The sequence below is a fragment of the Phycodurus eques genome, chromosome 5 (assembly GCF_024500275.1).
Source record: "Phycodurus eques isolate BA_2022a chromosome 5, UOR_Pequ_1.1, whole genome shotgun sequence".
Classification (NCBI taxonomy): domain Eukaryota; kingdom Metazoa; phylum Chordata; class Actinopteri; order Syngnathiformes; family Syngnathidae; genus Phycodurus; species Phycodurus eques.
In genome coordinates this window covers 9,082,514-9,102,196 of record NC_084529.1, presented here as the reverse complement: position 1 = coordinate 9,102,196, position 19,683 = coordinate 9,082,514, and the positions used below count along the sequence as shown (strand labels likewise).

The window sequence follows — 19,683 nt, the reverse complement described above, 5'->3', positions numbered from 1 at the left end:
CCTAGCAGAGACTCTTCTGTCACATAACACACCTGACACCTTCCTCCACCCGCTCCAACCTGCTTGGACCCGTTTCTTCACTTCCTGACCACACTCACCATTGTTCTGGACTGTTGACCCCAAGCATTTAAAGTCCTCCACCCTTGCTATCTCTTCTCCCTGTAGCCTCACTCTTCCCCCACCGCCCCTCTCATTCATGCACATATATTCTGTTTTACTTCAGCTAATCTTCATTCCTCTGCTTTCCAGTGCATGCCTCCATCTTTCTAACTGTTCCTCCACCTGCTCCCTGCTTTCATTGCAGATCACAATGTCATCTGCAAACATCCTGGTCCACGGGGATTCCATTCTAACCTCATCTGTCAACCTATCCATCATCACTGCAAATAGGAAGGGGCTCAGGGCTGATCCCTGATGCAGTCCCACCTCCACCTTAAATTTGTCTGTCACACCTACAGCACACCTCACCACCGTTCTGCTGCCCTCGTACATGTCCTGTATTATTCTAACATACTTCTCTGCCACTCCAGACTTCCGCATGCAGTACCACAGTTCCTCTCTGGGTAGTTTGTCATCAGCTTTCTCTAGATCTACAAAGACACAATGTAGCTCCTTCTGACCTTCTCTGTACTTTTCCATCAACATCCTCAAGGCAAATAATGCATCTGTGGTACTCTTTCTAGGCATGAAACCACACTGTTGCTCGCAAATACTCACTTCTGTCCTGAGTCTAACCTCTACTACTCTTTCCCATAACTTCATTGTGTGGCTCATCAACTTTATTACTCTATAGTTCCCACAGCTCTGCAGGTCACCCTTGTTCTTAAAAATGGGCACCAGCACACTTTTCCTCCATTCCTCAGGCATCTTCTCACGCGCTAGAATTCTATTGAACAAGCTGGTCAAAAACTCCACAGCCACCTCTCCTAAATGCTTCCATACCTCCACAGGAATCTCATCAGGACCAACTGCCTTTCCATTTTTCATCCTCTTTAATGCCTTTCTAACTTCCCCCTTACTAATCATTGCCACTTCCTGGTCCACCACACTTGCCTCTCTTCTCTCTCATTTTCCTCATTCATCAACTCCTCAAAGTATTCTTTCCATCTATCTAGCACACTACTGGCACCAGTCAACCTATTTCCATCTCTATCCTTAATCACACTAACCTGCTGCACATCCTTCCCATCTCTATCCCTCTGTCTGGACAACCTGTATAGATCCTTTTCTCCTTCTTTAGTGTCCAACCTGGCATACATGTCATCATATGCCTCTTGTTTGGCCTTTGCCACGTCGACCTTTGCCCTATGTCGCATTTCATGGTCCAGTCTTCTGTTCTGAGAGCCTGTCTCACCTCTTCTGGAAAAGCCGCACAACACTCTTCCTTTCTCAGATTCCACTACATGGTTCTCTGCTCTGCCTTTTCTTTCTTCATCTTCCTCCTAATCACCAGAGTCATCTTACACACCACCATCCTATGCTGTCCAGCCACACGCTTCCCTACCACTACCTTACAGTCAGAAACCTCCTTCAGATTACATTGTCTGCACAAGATGTAATCCACCTGCGTGCTTCTATCTCCGCTCTTGTAGGTCACCCTATGTTCCTGCCTCTTCTGAAAGAAAGTGTTCACTATAGCCATTTCCATCCTTTTTGCAAAGTCTACCACCATCTGTGCCTCCAAGTTCCTTTCCTGGATGCCGGACTTACCCATCACTTCTTCATCAGCCCTGTTTCCTTCATCAACATATCCATTACAATCTACACCAATCGCGACTCTCTCTCTGTCAGGGATGTTCAGAACAACTTTGCCTTGCTCCTTCCAGAATTTCTCTTTCACAGCCTACCTGTGGGCAGAGCCACTAATTACATTATACATAACACCCTCAATTACAAGTTTCAGTCTCATCACTCGATCAGACACACTTTTCCCGTCCAAGACATTCTTAGCTAACTCTTCCTTTAAAATAACCCCTACTTCATTTCTCTTCTCATCTACACAATGGTAAAATAATTTGAACCCTGTCCCCAAACTTCTAGCCTTACTGCCTTTCCACCCGCTCTCCTGAACACACAATATATCAACCTTTCTCCCAATTATCATGTCAACCAACTCAAAAGCTTTTCCTGTCAGAGTCCCAACATTCAAAGTCCCCACATTTAGTTCTAGGATTGATGCTTTCCTCTTATTTTTCTGCCTAAGAACTTGTTTTCCACCTCTCCTTTGTCTTTGACCCACAGTAGCTGAATTTCCACCGTTTCCCTGTAGGTTAACAGCGGCGATGGCTGGCGTTAACACGGGCCACGGCCGATCCGCTACCGAATTCTTTGGCTGAAGCTCATATTTGTTTGGCAAAGTATGAAGCCGGATGCCCTTCCTGACACCACCCTCTGCATTTATCCGGGCTTGGGACCGGCCTACAATTTGCACTGGCTTGTACCCCCGAAAGGATTGCATTGGTATACATGGGTATCTGTCAATTACTTTAAAATATAATTCTTTCATTTTGTAATCAAGAAAATATTTTGCAGGTAAAACCCCCAAGTTAGCGATTATGTCAGCAATACTCACCGTCGTGCAGTGACGTCAGTTAGGTAAAGTGGAGTTGAATACTTTGGAAACAGTTGTACTTTTCTATGTTCGAAAGTAGTCACCTTTTCATCTCTCCTTGACCTGATGACGTATTCCAACAAACGTTAAGGAAATGTGGCATAAAGGTTAGGAAATTTGACTTTCCGAAGCGGCCCTAAGATCTTTGTTTGTCGGGGAGAAGGTAAGTTTAGCCTGGGTTGTCAGCAGAAGTTACAGAAAGAAAGTCTTTGCTGCATGTGAATTTCTTTGCTTTGCTTCAATTTAAAAGCTCAGGCTAACAAATGACCGAGGTCTATTTTGACAATTGCTATTTTTACGGGTTGCAAAGGCAAAAACGTGGGTACTGCATTTTTCTAAATCAAATATTCACCAAGCCATTTATTTTGGAGGGCCCTGTTGTAATTTATATTGGAAATTGTGGTTTCTTTACAGTTTAAACTATAATATAGGCATCAATTACTTATGACTTATTTTTGGCTGGGCACTCCCAGACACCATGTGCGTTTGTGGTTGCAATTACCAAGAGATTTAGATTCATAATGATGGGTTCAATAACAATAGTTCTTTAATAATTCTATGGGGATCTGTCCATGGTGTGCTTATTGTGCAAAGTCAGGTTGGATTGGCTCAATCAATTAAAAAAGAACATCTACATGATGTTAATATGTAGGAGAATAACAAACAGATGAAGAATGGTTTGCGGTTTGGAATTAGCTCAATGTAGCATGACTGTATTTACAGGTATTACTATAACATTTATTCTTATAGGTAAGATGATGTAATATTATTGCTAACTATAATGGCTATTCTGGCGGTACAGTAAATAATAAGACTCTCCACATGAAACTAACTGACAGTAAAAAAAAAAAACACACAAAAAAACAGACAGTTGATTCCAGATTGTGCTTAAGCAAAACTTAAATGGAGCATTTTTTGCCAATTTTTTTTTTTCTAGCATTTGGGATGTAATATTGTCTCTATGGTGCTTCAGTAAATGTGAAATATGAATTAAAATTATCCACGCATTCCTAAATGTCAGACGTTTTTCTGCCAAGAGGCCTGAAATCAAGTAATTAGAATTTCTCAAGCTTATTTACGAAACTAGCAAAGATCTCCGCCTACTTCTCCGCTCCCGAGCCACCGCTGTCAACATAACAAACGTGTGCTCTCTCAAGTGGGTCTTCTATACGGAGGCAACCAATCAAAGGAAAGGGGGCGGTCTTAGCCAAATATAAATAAAGCGGATACAAACTGGGTCAAACAGAAGTAGCTGTCAGAGGGACCTTTTCTGGACCCTCAAACCAAGGTGTTTTTTAAAATGAAATTGACACTTTGACTCTCCAAACATGGAGTTAGTATAAATCTAAGGGGGTCTAAATAGTCAAAATAGGGGGGCTTCATGGCATTTTCACACCGCTCTTGCTCAGTGTGAAAGGTCCACGCTTCACAGCGCCAAAGGCCACAGCGTCCCGGTCCAGCATGTTCCAAACTTGGAAGTGCTGACGTAGACGTAACAACGGAAGTAACATTAAGTTTTCCTACTGGAGAAGTGGAACGCACCTCTGCAACTTCGGCAATGTTTTTTTGCAAAAGAAAGCCCTGGCGTTGCTCATTTTAAGAAGGAGGAAGAGGAGACAAGCTGTCGAAAAAAAATGAAATGGGTCAGCCACAAAGTAATGGCTCATCGGGACCTCGGAGAGTTTAGGCTTGTTCGTTTCCCAATTACAAGTCTGCCCAAAAAAGCATACGAAAATCAATCCGCCAGCCCCTCTCCCATTGGAAGACAATTCTGACGTCACCGCGATATCGCTCTCGAAATACAACTTCTTTCTATTCGAGGCAGCTCCATGGAACGCCAGCCTTCCTCTCCTGTATATTGTTACCCTCCTCTGCGAATTGGCAAAACGCGCTGTCCCCCCCTCAGCACATACACAATGAATGGGAAAGTCGCGGGTGTCGATCACATCGCCAAGTGCGGTGGGAAAAGGCCTTTAAGCAGTCCCTACGTCCCCGTCTCCCCACCCCTTGCAGATGAATAGGCCCAACATGTAATACAGCTGTTGAAACTCATAGGGTAAATAAAACAGCTGGAGAGAAACTGGCAATAGTTCAATATCCAGGGTACATATATGTTCTCTTACCACTGCAATGTTACACTACCTTTTGTTAATTTACACACGCGCATACATTTCCGGGTTTAATGCAGGTCAAACACAGAACAGCCGCATGCCCACAAACCATTCAAATAATGTACATTACAATTTATACATACATTGTGTTGTAGTCGTTTCTCTTTGTTTTTAAATAATTTTAATCATGTAAAGCACACACCTTATGTATGAAATATGCTGTAAAAATAAATTAGCATTCCTTTAAAACAGGTGGACAATAAAACAAAAACAAACAAAAAACATGCTTGTGGACAAAATGTACACGAGGCGGTACATACGTAACTCATCGGCCATTTAAATAAGCAAGCTTCTTTTAAAATACTCTATCACACTCACCAACTGGGCCAGTGCGGGAAATGTTTTGGGCATTCACTTAATACTGTATATATACCTGTATATACTGAAAAATACAAATGATGTTAGAGGAGTGTATCACATCTCTAGTTGTGGCTCGGGTGAAAAGGACTTTTTTTTCAACAAAAAATAGTTTTACATACAGGGTGTACCTCGCCTCTCGCCCGAAGATAACTGGAATGGGCGACCCTCGCGAGGATAAGCGGCACGGAAGATGAATGAATAAATGAATGTACTGTTTAAATAGTAAATACTCCAGGTTTACATATTGTTGATATTAATAATGTAATAGAGTTAAGGGGGTTAGGAATAGGAACAGATACTTCTTCCTACTCTTTTTCGAACATTTAAATGATCAGGTATGTTTAAGCGGGAAATTCATTACCTTTGTTTGTTATGATTATTTCTATTTTCTTACTACATTTTTTTCTCGCTGATCTTTAATGTTTATTTTTTATTTCTTCTATGTTTACATTACTTTATTATACTTTTGCAAGTATTGTACTTGTTTATTGTATATACATGTTAGGAATACATTTTAAAAAAGGAAAACCCCAGCGTTATATGGCGAAATTTCAACAGTTAAAAGTTCTTCAATTTAAAGTTACACTTTAGGGTGGGGTTTAGGTTCAAATTCGACCAATCAGTGTTCGACTCTGGTGATTTAGGAGAAATCCATGTCACTATCACAAACATGGATAACATAATTATTAGGATAAGCGATACATTATATTCGCTTGGTTAAAAAATTAATAAATATGAGTAGGTAATTTCAAAAAAACAACTTCCGTCTCAGACTCTTCTTTCTCCGCCCGTGGAGCCGTTGCAGATTATTGAAACAAGTTGGATTGACCCAACGGTGACAAACCGGAAGTAGTGAATACATTGGCGCTAAATAATTCGAATTCTCTTACAAAAAAACCCCACATTATATTCAAACATATTCTATAATCTCATAAACAAAGATACACTCCATACAACAGAACTTAGTTCACCAGCAGACACAGGTACAGTGTATGGTTTTATTTTATACCGGATGTTGTATTTTCAGTCTTTGGTGTACGGATGACCATTCTATAAGGCTTGATCGAGGTGATTGCATTTTCACCTACGCCTCACCACCGGACATCGAACATCGTATTGTCTCCAAGAGCCCGAAAAGGTATTTGATCAACAGAATTGCTGTCTCGTCTTGATTCTAATGTGTATTCGCCCTACAAACATCGTGATGGGCTACCGTGTTTCAGTGAGAGGCCGATGTGCGTTGCGTTGTCGGCCTGTTTGTGGTGGCGCCGATGGTTAGCTGGCAGAACAGCTAAAGGCGGCTACCCTCCGCTATGAACAAAAAAAGCGTTTACCGTGGCAGCCGCCCGGTCGGCATATCAGTCAGCGCCTGTTTACTATTTAACTTGCATTGGTAATTAAATGAAACGCACAGAGCGCTTTCTTGGTCTCTGGAAATGTCTTTAACCTGCACGAAAGATGTAACGCGCTAGCTTGTCACTGTTGCTGTACAGTGCATGACGTTCACCCGCCTAACAAACCTCTTAGCCTCATTAGGGTCGCCACCAAATGTACGCTTCAAATTAATCATTTGATATTGCTGTGCTAAGTTATTGTCATTTGCTGAGGTCTCACCTGATCAAAGTTAGTTTTGTGTGATTTCTTAAGCTTTTTTTTTTTTTTGGTTTTGCTTTTTCCAATTTTTTTTCCCGTCGACTACTGCATTGTGCAGCTGGATGGACATTAAACTCTAGAGGTTCCACAGTATTTGTATATTATTTTTGCATGATGGAGCTCAATCAATATACAATGGGAACCTAACACACTGCCCTTAATGTGCATTTGTCAATCAAGTGCTAATGCTTTTTAAGTGCAAGGAGTAAATGCAAGTAAGAATGCATCTGAAGACATGACACGAGTTTGAGTCCCGTTGTGTAATCCTCATTTTGAGGCAAATATAACTGAAAAAGCAGTTACAGTTGTAAGATTCCCATTTTCAATTATTATTTTTTTGGGTAGGGCTGGGAGATAATGCAGTAATCAATCTTAATGTCAGTGATGAGTCTTTAGAGTGCTAACAAAACATAAGACTGTATTTTGAAAGAATTTGATTATGATTTTGCCATCTCGCAAAGTTAAGCCATGAACAAGTATGTATCCAGCACTGGTTCTCCAAATATTCTTAGAAAGGATAATTTTAATGAGACTTTACACCGATTTTATCCGGCTGATCGGTATCTGCAGATATTTAGCATTTTATGCTGATCAGCTTTGTCATAATTTGCCAATCCGATCAATGATGTCATTGATCGGCTCAGAAAAAGAAATTTACTCGCGTCGCCATCGTGCACAGTATATTTGAGTCCAAACGCTAGTTTATTTTGAGCCTCGTCGTGTGTCTTTTTGAAGTAGTATTGGAAATATCTGACGGCCAATAAAGTTATTTAAAAAAAAAAAAAAAAAAAAAGGAAAAAAACATGTCGGTGGTGTGGAACAGACAACATGTAATGCCCGGATCGGACTACAAGACAAATTTGCTCTTTCACGATTGCACTGTCAGGCTACTGCAATACAATCTTGTATTCCGATACCACCGCATCCCGTTTTTTTTTACGATCACTGGGCTTTATCTCGTTAACTCAAATGTGACTGGATATACTCGTTACCGTGGCGACGACAACAAGAGTGGAGTGTGCCAACTTTGTATTAAAAGGACAAAATGGGGAAAAACGTGTGTTGGTGGTCACCGGTGCTCAGGACAGGAGAGGATGTTTGTTTAAGGCTTGCTTGAGTTATGTTCATGTACTTCTAATATGATACTGCTCGCAAGCAGGCAACAAAACGTTATGTAGCCTAGCAAGCTAGTGGTCCCACGAACGGTCTGACGTAAACATGCGAAGTGTGTACAGTGGCAAGTGCAGTGTTGGCGACCGGGGAAGAGTAGCGATCAGTGGAGGACCCGTTGACGTTGAATGTGGAGAGAAGTGTTGGATTTATCTTACCAAACATTATAATGAATAAACACAAAAGGAATGAAGACGTTGGTCATTTTACTCATGAGGAGGGCGCATGGGAGATTGTTCAGGTTACAGCCTCTCAACACGCTCTAAACAATCTCCCCCGTCGCTCCTACATTTATTTGAAAATAGGAGGGTTCTACAAGACATAATGTTCTAAGCATTAAGACACAAAACATAGGACCAGACGACACCTGTCCCGTCCCCGACCACATCCGATCACGTCCTTGGTCAAGGCGCCCTTCCATCAAATGTTGCTGAGTCATCTTCTTGAAGGCGAGACATCTTTCTATCTAAATATTGTCCATAATACTAATGCAAGCTACTAATGCAAAATACTAATGCAAGCTACTAATGCAAAATACTAATGCAAGCTAAGCAAATAAATAACTACTAAAATATATCTAACAGAAGCTAATAAAGCCATTAAAGCAGAAAATCGGTGCGTCGTGCCTTTATTGTTGCTGCCACCCAGCTCAGCTGTGCAACGAGAGAAGGGAGTTAACCCCTGCATCTCCCGACCATGGTCAGGTGACCGTAGCAGGAAAGGTTAACACTTCGTATAAAGAAACTAAAATACATTAAAATAAAAAAATAAGATGCTGTACTTACCATTACTGCTGAGAGTGTGGGGGGGGGGGAGGCGGGGGGAAAGGAGGGCGAAAAAAGGCAAAGATACTCCCGCCGCACAAACACAGCCAAGCACTAGCTAAGCAGAAACACTATGGTGCTGGGACAAAATGGCGGACGAAGCACAGGCGTCGTAGGTCGGGTGTGTCATAACTCGAGGACTTCCTGTACTGTATCCATCCATGCATTTACTGTACCGCTTATCCTCACTAGGGTCGTTGTCCAGAGTTTGTATACGTTTGGCTTTTTTTTTCATTTTTATTTTTATTTTTTTATAAATCCTATTACATGATATACTGCAATAATTGTCCCATAGTCGTGTTCTTGACATAATTTTTTAAAATATGGGAATTCAAACAAACAGTGATGCACCAAAAGTTTGACCACCTAAATGTTTTGGCCGAAAATGGCCCATAAATGCATTTTCGGTTTTGGACAGAGACTTTTATCACCGATATAAAACTGCTGAAATGGGATGTTGTTATGAAGCAAACAAAAATTGCACCCAAGTGCGTGTTTGTGGACACTAGGTGTGTAAAATTTACAGCCCGCGGGCCAGAACAGGCCCATCAGGCGGTCCAATCCGGCCTGTGGGGTTTGTTCTGCTTGTCAGGCAAGTTTTTGTTCATTCAGAAATATTAATTAGTCGTCCATGCATTCCTAAGTTCTGGATGTTTTTTTTCTGCCAAGAGGAATTTGTCGACCTTATCTACGTCAGTGACGATCTCCACCTTCCTTTTCTGCTCCCGAGCCAGCGTGCGCTCAGAAGTGGGTCTTCTACATGGAGGTGACCAATCAGAGGAAAGGGGACGGTTTTGGCCAAATATGGACAAAGCGGATACAAAACTGGGTCAAACAAGTGACTGTCAGAGGGGGGGCTTTTCTGGAAACTTATAACAAAACCATGGTGTTTTTTAATTAATTTAATTTACCGCATTTTCACAACCATAGGGCGCACCGCATTAAAAGGCGCAGTGTCAGTTGCGGGGTCTATTTCTTTATTTATCACATACATAAAGTGCACCGTATTATTGGGCGCAGGCATGGTAAAACATATGCAGCTTTAAACATACAGTAGCATGCATGCACGCTAAAACAATGTTTTTAAAAAGGTAGCGGGAGTAAAACTGAGTTTGGTTGTACTTTATTGAAGTATTTAACAATGTACTCACGTTATATTTTTGATCAATCCTCATTCACAAATCCATCAAAGTCCTCATGTTCTGTATCCGAAATGAACAGCTGGGCAAGTTCTCAATCAAACACGCCAGGTTCGAGTCAGTCTCGTTGCCGTGCGAAAGCTCGAACAACAGTGCAAGCAGACACGTTAGCCCCAGCATCCACAATCCATTCACAAATTGTGGCGTAACTTGCCCGGCGCTGCCTCCTTGTCTTTAGTAAAGCTGTGTTCGCTGCTCGCAACTTCACTTTGAACGCCCTTTTTACACCGATGTCCAGCAGTTGCAGTTCATTAATCCATTGCTCGAGTTGGTCTTCCAACTTGGGCCACCTCGCCGTGTTTCCGCATTTTCTTTTTCCACACAAACTCACCTGCGTCTTCTTGACTTGGCAAAGCTCGTTTTCCTGCTTCCTCCACTCGCGAACCATGGATTCGTTTGTCTTGAATTCTCTCGCAGCTGCTCGATTTCCATGTTCCTCCGCGTAACTGATAGCTTGCAGTTTAAACTGTGCTTCGTAAGCGTGTCTCTTCGTAAGTGCAGTTTTCGACTGCGGTCAAGCCAGCCTCCACTCGTAAAGGAGCAGTCAAGCCGGCCGCCCCTAATTTAGTTCATACTAGGCATTACGGAAATAGGTCGCCAACTCGCGGCAAAAGCCACCTTCAAAACAACTACATTTTTTAATGCATCTCAAACTATACTTGCGTTCCATTGAGGTCCATAGCGACCACCTACTTGTTAAGCTGCTAAACATCTGGAAAGGTTGCTCGCAGTCGGCCCACTAGTTTGAGATCAAGAGTGGCAGCCCCACTTTTGCTTGCCACGGAGTCACGACTGAGTCTTGTCCGCTGATTTGCTATTGCTCGTTGCGGACAAACTTCTTCCATCCATCCATTATCTGAGCCGCTGATCCTCAGAAGGGTCGCGGGAGCGCTGGAGCCTATCCCAGCCATCATCGGGCAGCAGGCGGGGTACACCCTGAACTGGCTGCCAGCCAATCACAGGGCACGACAAACTTCTTGTTCACAGTAAAGTATTTTGCAAATATCATATCTGGAGCCACTGTCAATCTTAATATGAAACTATTATATGCCTTGGTCGTGCTGTACCTTCTCAAAAAATGGTGCAACCAAATCATGTGCTGGTTGGTTGCACCAGTCCTACGAGTGCAAAAGTTAGTGTAGATCCCTGATTGTTATAAATGATAATGTAACATTTTCTAATGTTCTCAGTTAATGTTAATTCTGTTTGTACAAATCCCTTTGCACACAGAGATCTGGTGCTGCTCTGGTCACCACAGAGCCTCAAGTAGAAGGTCTGTGTAGCTACTGTACAAAGTGTAGTAATCAAATTCAACTCTGTGTAAACTTCTTTAGATTGGGAATATAAGTAGTGTTTGCATAGAAAAAAATTGCATTTTGTCTATCTAACGTATCATGATTTTGGCCATGCACTTGAACATAAACTTTTATTTTTGGGGGCGGAAACACCCCCTTGACATCAAAATGTCAATTTAGCTTTTGTTGGTTCACATTTTTGTAGAGAGTATAACTGTGCAAAATATTTTTTTCTTTTTCAGTTGAGAACCTTTGGGGAAGCCTGCCGCTGCAAGTGGCAAGATGGGGGACGATAGTGAGTGGATGAAGCTTCCCATCGATCAGAAATGCGAACATAAGGTACTTGTACTCTAATAATAATCCGGTCTCTTGATATTGTATTGTATACTATTCTCTCTACCTCAGGCCAGTTAATTAGAAAATCATGCTTAAAATGGACTATTGAGTTTTTTTTTTTCCCCCCTGAGTACATCAAATATGTTGGAAGTGGTGAAAATGTGCAAAGAGTGAGAACAATTTAGAAATTGTTGCAATATAACTTTTAAAGTGCAACCAAACAGGCCAAAAAGGTTTGACACAGCACAGAAAAGTCTTGTTGTTAAGCGGCACAATGAATGAATGATTAAAAAAAAAAAAAGCACTGTATGTGACATCAGGCTTCAAAACGGTAAAAAATTTAGACATTCTTTTAGCTTCCAGATGCTGTGGGCGTCTCGCTAAAAGCTCCCAAAATCTCACTTCTCTCAAAATTTTCAGCTGTCAATCAAAGATGTGCCTCCTCTTATGGATCTTCCTAAGTGGCAAAAGAAGAATTCACAGCGATTGCATACACACTCATGGGCCGGAGAAAGAAATTCTGGGGCTGCCACTCCTTTGAAATTCAGCGGGCCGTTTATCGACAGCGAAAAGGGTTGTTAGCTGAGGAGGGAGGGGAAGTCATAGAAGCAGGGGGACTGTGGTACATGCACCCCCCCTTCTCCTCTTCACCCCGTGACATTGCGCCGGACCTCCGGCTACATCTCCAACCGCTGGCAAGGGACCGCTGGACGGCAGATTCCATCCGGTTTGCCGCTCCTTCGCAAAGCAACGCGGGTGGGGCCAGACCGCAGAGTAGACCCGATGGCACAAACGCATTACATTTCAGGGAAGATGTTTTTTTTTTGAGTTGTGGGCATAGTTTGATGGCCAATGGCATGCTATACTGTTAGTAAAGGGTCAAGTTAATGACTGAGGAAGTGTCAATAATGCCAAATGGCCACAGCATGGGATAAGGGGGCTTGGTGTTTATATAGTGTTGAGATAGTGGGGCATGCTAGAAAGTATACACACTAGATCTCTGACATCAAGAGGCTGGTTTGTAGCTCTGCCCAAAAAAATCCGGTCAAAAGAGATGAAAAGTTTTAAGCTTACACTATATTGCCAAAAGTGTTCGCTCACCTGCCTTGACTTAGTTATGAGTTTAATTACATTCTTCATCCATCCATATCTCCATTTTCCTCCGCTTATCCGAGGTCTGGTCGCTGGGGCAGCAGCCTCAGCAGGTATGTATCAAAGTGTATCCTTTAACTGCATTTGCAAACTACACTCTGGCAAGTAGAATCACATGCAATAACCTAGCTTGTTAGACAGTATGCTCACTATAACTCCATTTAAGTCGATCTATAATGAATTTGATACAGACTGCACGTTAGTATTTGAAAGAATTATTCTACAAGTCCTTATTTTTGGAAAAGACATCTCAATATTATTGGTACAATGTAATTTTATGTCAAAACAAATCGCAAGAAAAAAAATTACAAGCCACAAGATGCCCTTTTGTGTCTCACTCAGCTTCTATATATTATGTTGTCCCACTTATAAAAGAAGAAAAAAAAAAGGGATTGGACTGAGTTTTCTGAACAGTCATGTACAGTAGTCACATGACAATTAAGTGGTGATACAGAGTGAAGATGTCTACAATATCACAGTGTAATAATGTAATGCAATGGAAATTTGCATTATCTGTCACTAATATATAATATATATTCCATCCATCCATTTTCCTCAGCTTAGCCGAGGTCTGGTCGCGGGGGCAGCAGCCTCACCAAAGAAGCCCAGACTTTCCCTCTCCCCAGCCACTTCCTCCAGCTCTTCCGAGGGGATCCCAAGGCGTTCCCAGGCCAGCCGAGAGACATAGTCTCTCCAGCGTGTCTTGGGTCGTCCCTGGGGTCTCCTCCCAACCGGGAGGAGACCCCAGGGAGGTGTCCAGGAGGCATCCTAATCAGATGCTCGAGCCACCTCATCTGGCTCCTCTCAATGCGGAGGAGCAGCGGCTCTACTCTGTGCTCCTCCCGGATGGCCGAGCTTTTCACCCCATCTCTAAGGAGAGCCCTGACACCCTGCAGAGGAAACTCATTTCGGCCGCTTGTATCCGGGATCTTGTTCTTTCTGTCACAACCCACAGCTCGTGACCATAGGTGAGGGTAGGAACGTAGATAGACCGGTAAATCGAGAGCTTTGCTTTTCGGCTTAACACAGAATTCCCCGAGGGACGTGGTCGAACGCCTTCTCCAAGTCCACAAAACACATGTAGACTGGTTGGGCGAACTCCCATGCACCCTCGAGGACCCTGCCGAGGGTGTAGAGCTGTTCCACGGCCAAGATGAAAACCAGACTGCTCCTTCTGAATCTGAGATTCGACTTCCCGATGGACCCTCCTCTCTAGCACCCCCGAATAGACTTTACCAGGAAGGCTGTGGAGTGTAATCTGCCTGGAGTTGGAATACACCCTCCAAAAAGGGGGACCACCACCCCAGTCTGCCAATCCAGAGGCACTGTCCCTGATGTCCACATGATGTTGCAGAGGCGTGTCAACCAGGACAGCCCCATAACATCCAGAGCTTTTAGGAACTCCGGGCGAATCTCATCCACTCCTGGGGCCTTGCCACCGAGGAGCTTTATAACCACCTCTGTGACCTCGACCTCGGAGATAGGAGAGCCCGCCTCAGAGACCCCAGCCTCTGCTTCCTCATGGGAAAGCGTTTCGGTGGAATTGAGGTCTTGGAAATATTCTCCCCATCGACTCACAACATCCTGAGTCGAGGTCAGCAGTGCCCCATCCCCACTATGCACAGTTTTGATGGTGCACTGCTTCCCCCTCCTGAGACGCTGGGTGGTGGACCAGAATTTCCTCAAAGCCGTTCGGAAATCGTTCTCCATGGCCTCACCGAACTCCTCCCACGTCCGGGTTTTTGCCTCAGCAACCACCAAAGGTGAATTCCGCTGGGCCAGCCGGTACCAATCAGCTGCCTCAGGAGTCCCACAGGCCAAAAAGGCCGATAGGACTTCTCCTTCAGCTTGACGGCATCCCTGTTGTTCCCTCACTGCCGGTGTCCACCAACGGGATCGGGGATTGCCGCCACGACAGGCACCGTCTACCTTACGGCCACAGCTCCGGTCAGCCGCCTCAGCAGTGGAGGCACGGAACACGGTCCACTCTGACTCAATGTTCCCCGCCTCCCCCGAGAAGTGGGTGAGGTTCTGCCGGAGGTGGGTGTTGAAACTCCTTCTGACGGGGGATTCTGTAAGACTTTCCCAGCAGACCCTCACAATATGTTTTGGCCTGCTAGGTCAGATTGGTCCCAATCACTCCCCTCCAGGTCTCACTGTCATTGCCCTCGTGAGCATTGAAGTTCCCCAGCAGAACGATGGAGTCCCCAGTGGGAGCGCTCTCCAGCACCCCCTCCCAGGACTCCAAAAAGGGTGGGTACTCTGAACTGCTGTTTGGTGCATAGGCAGAATCAACAGTCAGGACCCGTCCCCCCACTTGAAGGCGGAGGGAGGCTACCCTCTCGTCCACCAGGGTGAACCCCAATGTACAGGCGCTGAACCGGGCGGCAATAAGTATACCTACACCTGCTCCGCACCTCTCACCGTGGGCAACTCCAGAGTGGAAGAGAGTCCAACCCCTCTCGAGAGGACTGGTACCAGAGCCCGAACTGTGTGTTGAGGTGAGGCCGACTATATCTAGTCTGAACTTCTTGACCTCGCACACCAGCTCAGGCTCCTTCCCTCCCAGAGAGGTGACGTTCCACGTCCTGAGAGCCAGCTTCTGTAGCCGGGGATCGGATCGCCAAGGTCCCAGCCTTCGGTCACAGCCCGCCTCACAATGCAACCAACCCATATGGGCCCTTCCACAGGTGGTGGGCCAATGGGTCGGGGGATCCACGTTACCCTTTCGGGCTGTACCCGGTTGGGTCCTGTGGCTGCAGGCCCGGCCGCCAGGCGCTGTCTTTCGAGCCCCACCTCCAGGCCTGGCTCCAGAGGGGGGCTCCGGTGACCCATGTCCGGGCAAGGGAAAACTCAATCCAATTTTTCTTGTCATGGAGGACTTGGGAGCTCTGCTTTTTCTGATCCCTCACCTAGGACCTGTTTGTCATGTGTGACCCTGCCAGAGGCATAAAGCCCCAGACAACTGGGCTTCTCGAATCATTGGGACACACAAACCCCGCCACTACGATAAGGTGACGGCTCAAGGAGGGAACATCCACAGGGTTTAATATGGCATTGGTTCACCCTCTGTAGTTATAACATCTTAAACTCTTCTGGGAAGGTTTTCCATAAGGTTTAGGAGTGTGTTTATGGGAATTTGACAATTTTTACAGAAGCGCACTTGTGAGGTTACACACTGATGTTGGACGAGAAGGCCCGGCTCCGTGTTCGGTCTCATTGATCAAAAGGTGTTCCATAGGTTGAGGTATGGATTATGTAGGCCAGTCAGGTTTATCCATATCAAAATCTCTCGTCTGTCTTTATAAACCTTGATTTGTGTACTGAGGGCACAAAATGTACCAGTGCACAAAGCAAGATCCATAAAGACATGGTTGAGAAAATTTGGTATGGATGAACTTTACTGGGCTGCAAAGAGTCCTGAACTCATAAAATATGCTCCTGGGAAAAAGTCCCATTAACTCACTCCTAAACCTTGTTGAAAGCCTTCCCACAAGTTGTTATAGCTGCAAAGGGTAGACCAACATCATACTAACCCATATGGATTTAGAATTGGATAGCACTTAAAATCATGTGAGTCAAGGCAGTTGAGCGAATAATTTTGGCAGTGTAGTGTATATCTCAACAATTTAGTACAATATTGTTTGGTCTTTGAATGTTTTCAGCACTTACCATCAAACAGATTTAATTTATTTTGGTTATGAGTTTGGTTGCACTTTAGTGTCCCCACCCCCCCAGTTTTTCAGTTTTCCTGGATCTTTGGGGCGAGGTTAACGAGCCCGATGGTGCATACAGGCTGGGGGGAATACTTTCTGGTGTGAGTTGGCCCTCCCCCACAATATAAGTACTTAGCGCAGTCATCTGGCTATGTCACAAATTTGAGTTACTTAATAATAAAACTTTGGCCCAGTTAGCCATCTTGCTATGCCCTACAACCAGAAAAAAATGTATCTTCTCTAAAGTGTTATGCTACGTACGGCACACGGAGTGGGCTGATGGAGCGTTGGACAGCTCCACTGCAAATTGGTCTGTTACTAGCAGCTCGTAGCTATTAGACTTGCGGACGGGTAGACCGGCTTCGCGTCCCTCGAAGTACTGCACAGCCTCTCTTCATACAGAGTGCGCGTTAATGGAAAGTTAACAGTTTATAACATTTGCTAGTCCGTGAGCTATTGAGCTTGCTTGACTGCTGCAGGGTCATCCCAAATGTCAGCACTTCTCTCTGTTGTTGTTGTGTGAGTCCCCACATAACAGACACTTAACCCTAACCCTCTGTTTTCCAGGTCTGGAAAGCCCGTTTGAATGGTTATGAAGAAGCTCTGCAATTGTTCCATAGGATAGATGATGAGAAGAGTCCAGAGTGGGGGAAGTACCTTGGACTGATTAAGAAATTTGTCACTGAGTCAAATACGGTTGCTCAGCTTAAAGGCCTCGAGGCAGCCTTGGCCTACGTTGAAAATGCCCACGTTGCTGTAAAGTAAGTCATGAAAACTTAAATTAATAATTAAAAAAAATCATTAAATGAATTGACACACAATGCTGTTTAAAAAAAAATAACAAAACAATTGCACTGACTAAATTGATTCAAATATCAACATTGAATATAAATGTACTAAATTGTCCCACAGTATATAAAGTCTCACATATCATTTATACAAACAGAACTCATCATACCTCTTAAGGTCCATGCTTTGCAAATGAAATGCCATAGTTTTTCACATATAATACACTCTCAATACTCCCAAATAAACCCCAAAAATCAAGAAAACCCTTACCTACATATACATAATGCGCACCATGGATTTGCTCCTCTCCATGCTCAAAACATGAAGTATTAGTCATATTGCGTTTTGCAAGGAAATATTCTGATCTGTGTGCATGCACTGATGTAATTCAGATTTTTAAAAAATATTATGTTTGTATATTAATCATACCAGGGGCCTCATGTACAAAGACTTGTGTGGATTTCCTACTAAAACATGGCGTACGCTTAAATCCAGAAAACGTCGTACGCACAAAAATATCCAGATGTATGAATCTGTGCGTACGCATGAATCCAAGCACATTTGCTTCGTACATACCAATCAACGTGGAAATGAGCGCACATGCTGGAGTAGCCGACTCCTCCCTGTCCGTGCGTGTGTGTGTGTGTGTGTGTGTGTGTATATAGAGAGAGAAAGAGAGAGATGCAAATTGTATTTAAATGTACCCTGCACCTGAGATCCCGATCTCTGCATGATTAGGAAAAAAGGACAATGAGCAAGGTAATGAAGAAAAATTAATTTTCTGAATGTGAAGTTACTCAATGAAGTGGCAGCGCGCAAGAAAATCCTCTTTGGCGCATGCCTGTACTCCGGCGTTAACAAAACGCGAAAGAGGAGTAAATGGGACGACAGCCTGTGTGCGGCTGTCGATGCTGTGGGGTCGGAACAGCGCACACAGGCTGAACTAAAAACAGAAGTGGTCAGACATTAAGGTGGCTGTGAAGCGGAGGACAGCTGCCCACTGCCAAAGTGTGCCCAAAACAGGCGGAAGAACGGCGCGGAGGGCCTCACCCCGTTCGAGGAGAGAATTGCTGCGATCATGGGTGACGCTGCTATCTCGGGTGGTGGGAGCATGTCGCTGACTATGATCACCACACAAGGTTAATACCATGTATTTTTATAACTCATAACAAATGTGTTCATACAGTAACCTACACGCAGCCCTGTGAGATAAAGGTTCATGCGTAAATGTATGAATGGTATTTGTTATAAATCTTTTGATTTCAAATTGAAGCACATCGGCATATCAAACAGGATATAAAAACCTTTGAGTCCTTTTTGATTTTTGATTTTTTTTTTTTTTTTTCAATTTATTTTAATACACAGGAGAGGACACGTACTGAAAACAAAAATCGTTTCTTAGGAGAAGAGGGGTAAAATTATGTAATTTCAACACATTTTAATCATGTGCAACCGATGTAGATGTTCAAATTAAGGAAATTCAAAGGACAGTTTTTATGTGCAGTCGCAGCCATGCGCTACATGTTTGGGGGATCCACCGTCCCTGTCGTCTCCTCCGGCATCCCACGCAATTACGCTCCAACAACCGGCTGCTGCACCCTTGCAGACTGATAAAGAGAGTCCTTTGAATTTGCTTAATTTGAACGTGTACATCGGTTGCACGTGATTAAAATGTGTTAAAATGACAGTTACCCGTCTTCTCTGAAAAAAAATATAATTTTAACACATTTTAATCATGTGGAACCAATGTACATGTTGAAATTAAGTACATTCAAAGGACATTTATTTATTATATTTATAATCTTTTTTCTTCAGTGCATGTGCCGGAGTCACGAAGCGATTGTGAGGGCAATAGGTGGCATCAATGATCGCCTTGATTAAATAATAGGTGTCCTCACAAATATCAGTGGTTCATTAAATACACTGGTTAACAAATGAATTCTTGCCTCAATTACATTGTTGAAATAAAATGTTGCCGGGCATTAATTGTTTATCAATGCTAATAGCTCATGTGTTTTTGATGTGCAGATTTATAACAGTTTCCCATCATCACCGCCAAAGCACCAAAAGCTGTAGAAACGTGCGTAGTTGGCGTGAGGCACTGCACATTTCCACGCTCATTTCACTTTTGATACATCTGACCTTTGCTGTGAAAAAGAACGTATGCCACATTTTTGTGCGTACACACCTATTGTACATGAGGCCCCAGGTATTTTGCGACTGAGTGCCATGTTGGCTGTGTCCTACGATGACTGGGCAGGTACAAAGTAGGCGAGTGCTCCCCTCTTGAGTCCACAGCGTTTGGTGAATCAAGTTGTTGGTTAGTGTCTTGTCCACGGGACGTTGTTTTTATTTGTTAATTTATTTATTTTTCTCCCCCACAATGGCCGTTGTGGCGGTACGGTGG

General features: G+C 43.7%; 1 protein-coding gene across 4 annotated transcripts in view; it reads left to right on the top strand.

The window, feature by feature from the left end:
- The first annotated feature begins 6,027 nt into the window (after nt 1–6,027).
- ckap5 (cytoskeleton associated protein 5) overlaps nt 6,028–19,683 on the top strand; it is a 111,041-nt gene continuing 97,385 nt past the window's right edge. For all 4 annotated transcript variants that reach the window (XM_061677394.1, XM_061677396.1, XM_061677395.1 and 1 more), the window contains exons 1-3: nt 6,028–6,280; nt 11,526–11,622; nt 17,055–17,248. In XM_061677394.1, coding sequence (XP_061533378.1) covers nt 11,566–11,622; nt 17,055–17,248 — 251 coding nt within the window. In that variant the 5' untranslated portion in view covers nt 6,028–6,280; nt 11,526–11,565. The remainder of the gene's footprint in view (nt 6,281–11,525; nt 11,623–17,054; nt 17,249–19,683) is intronic.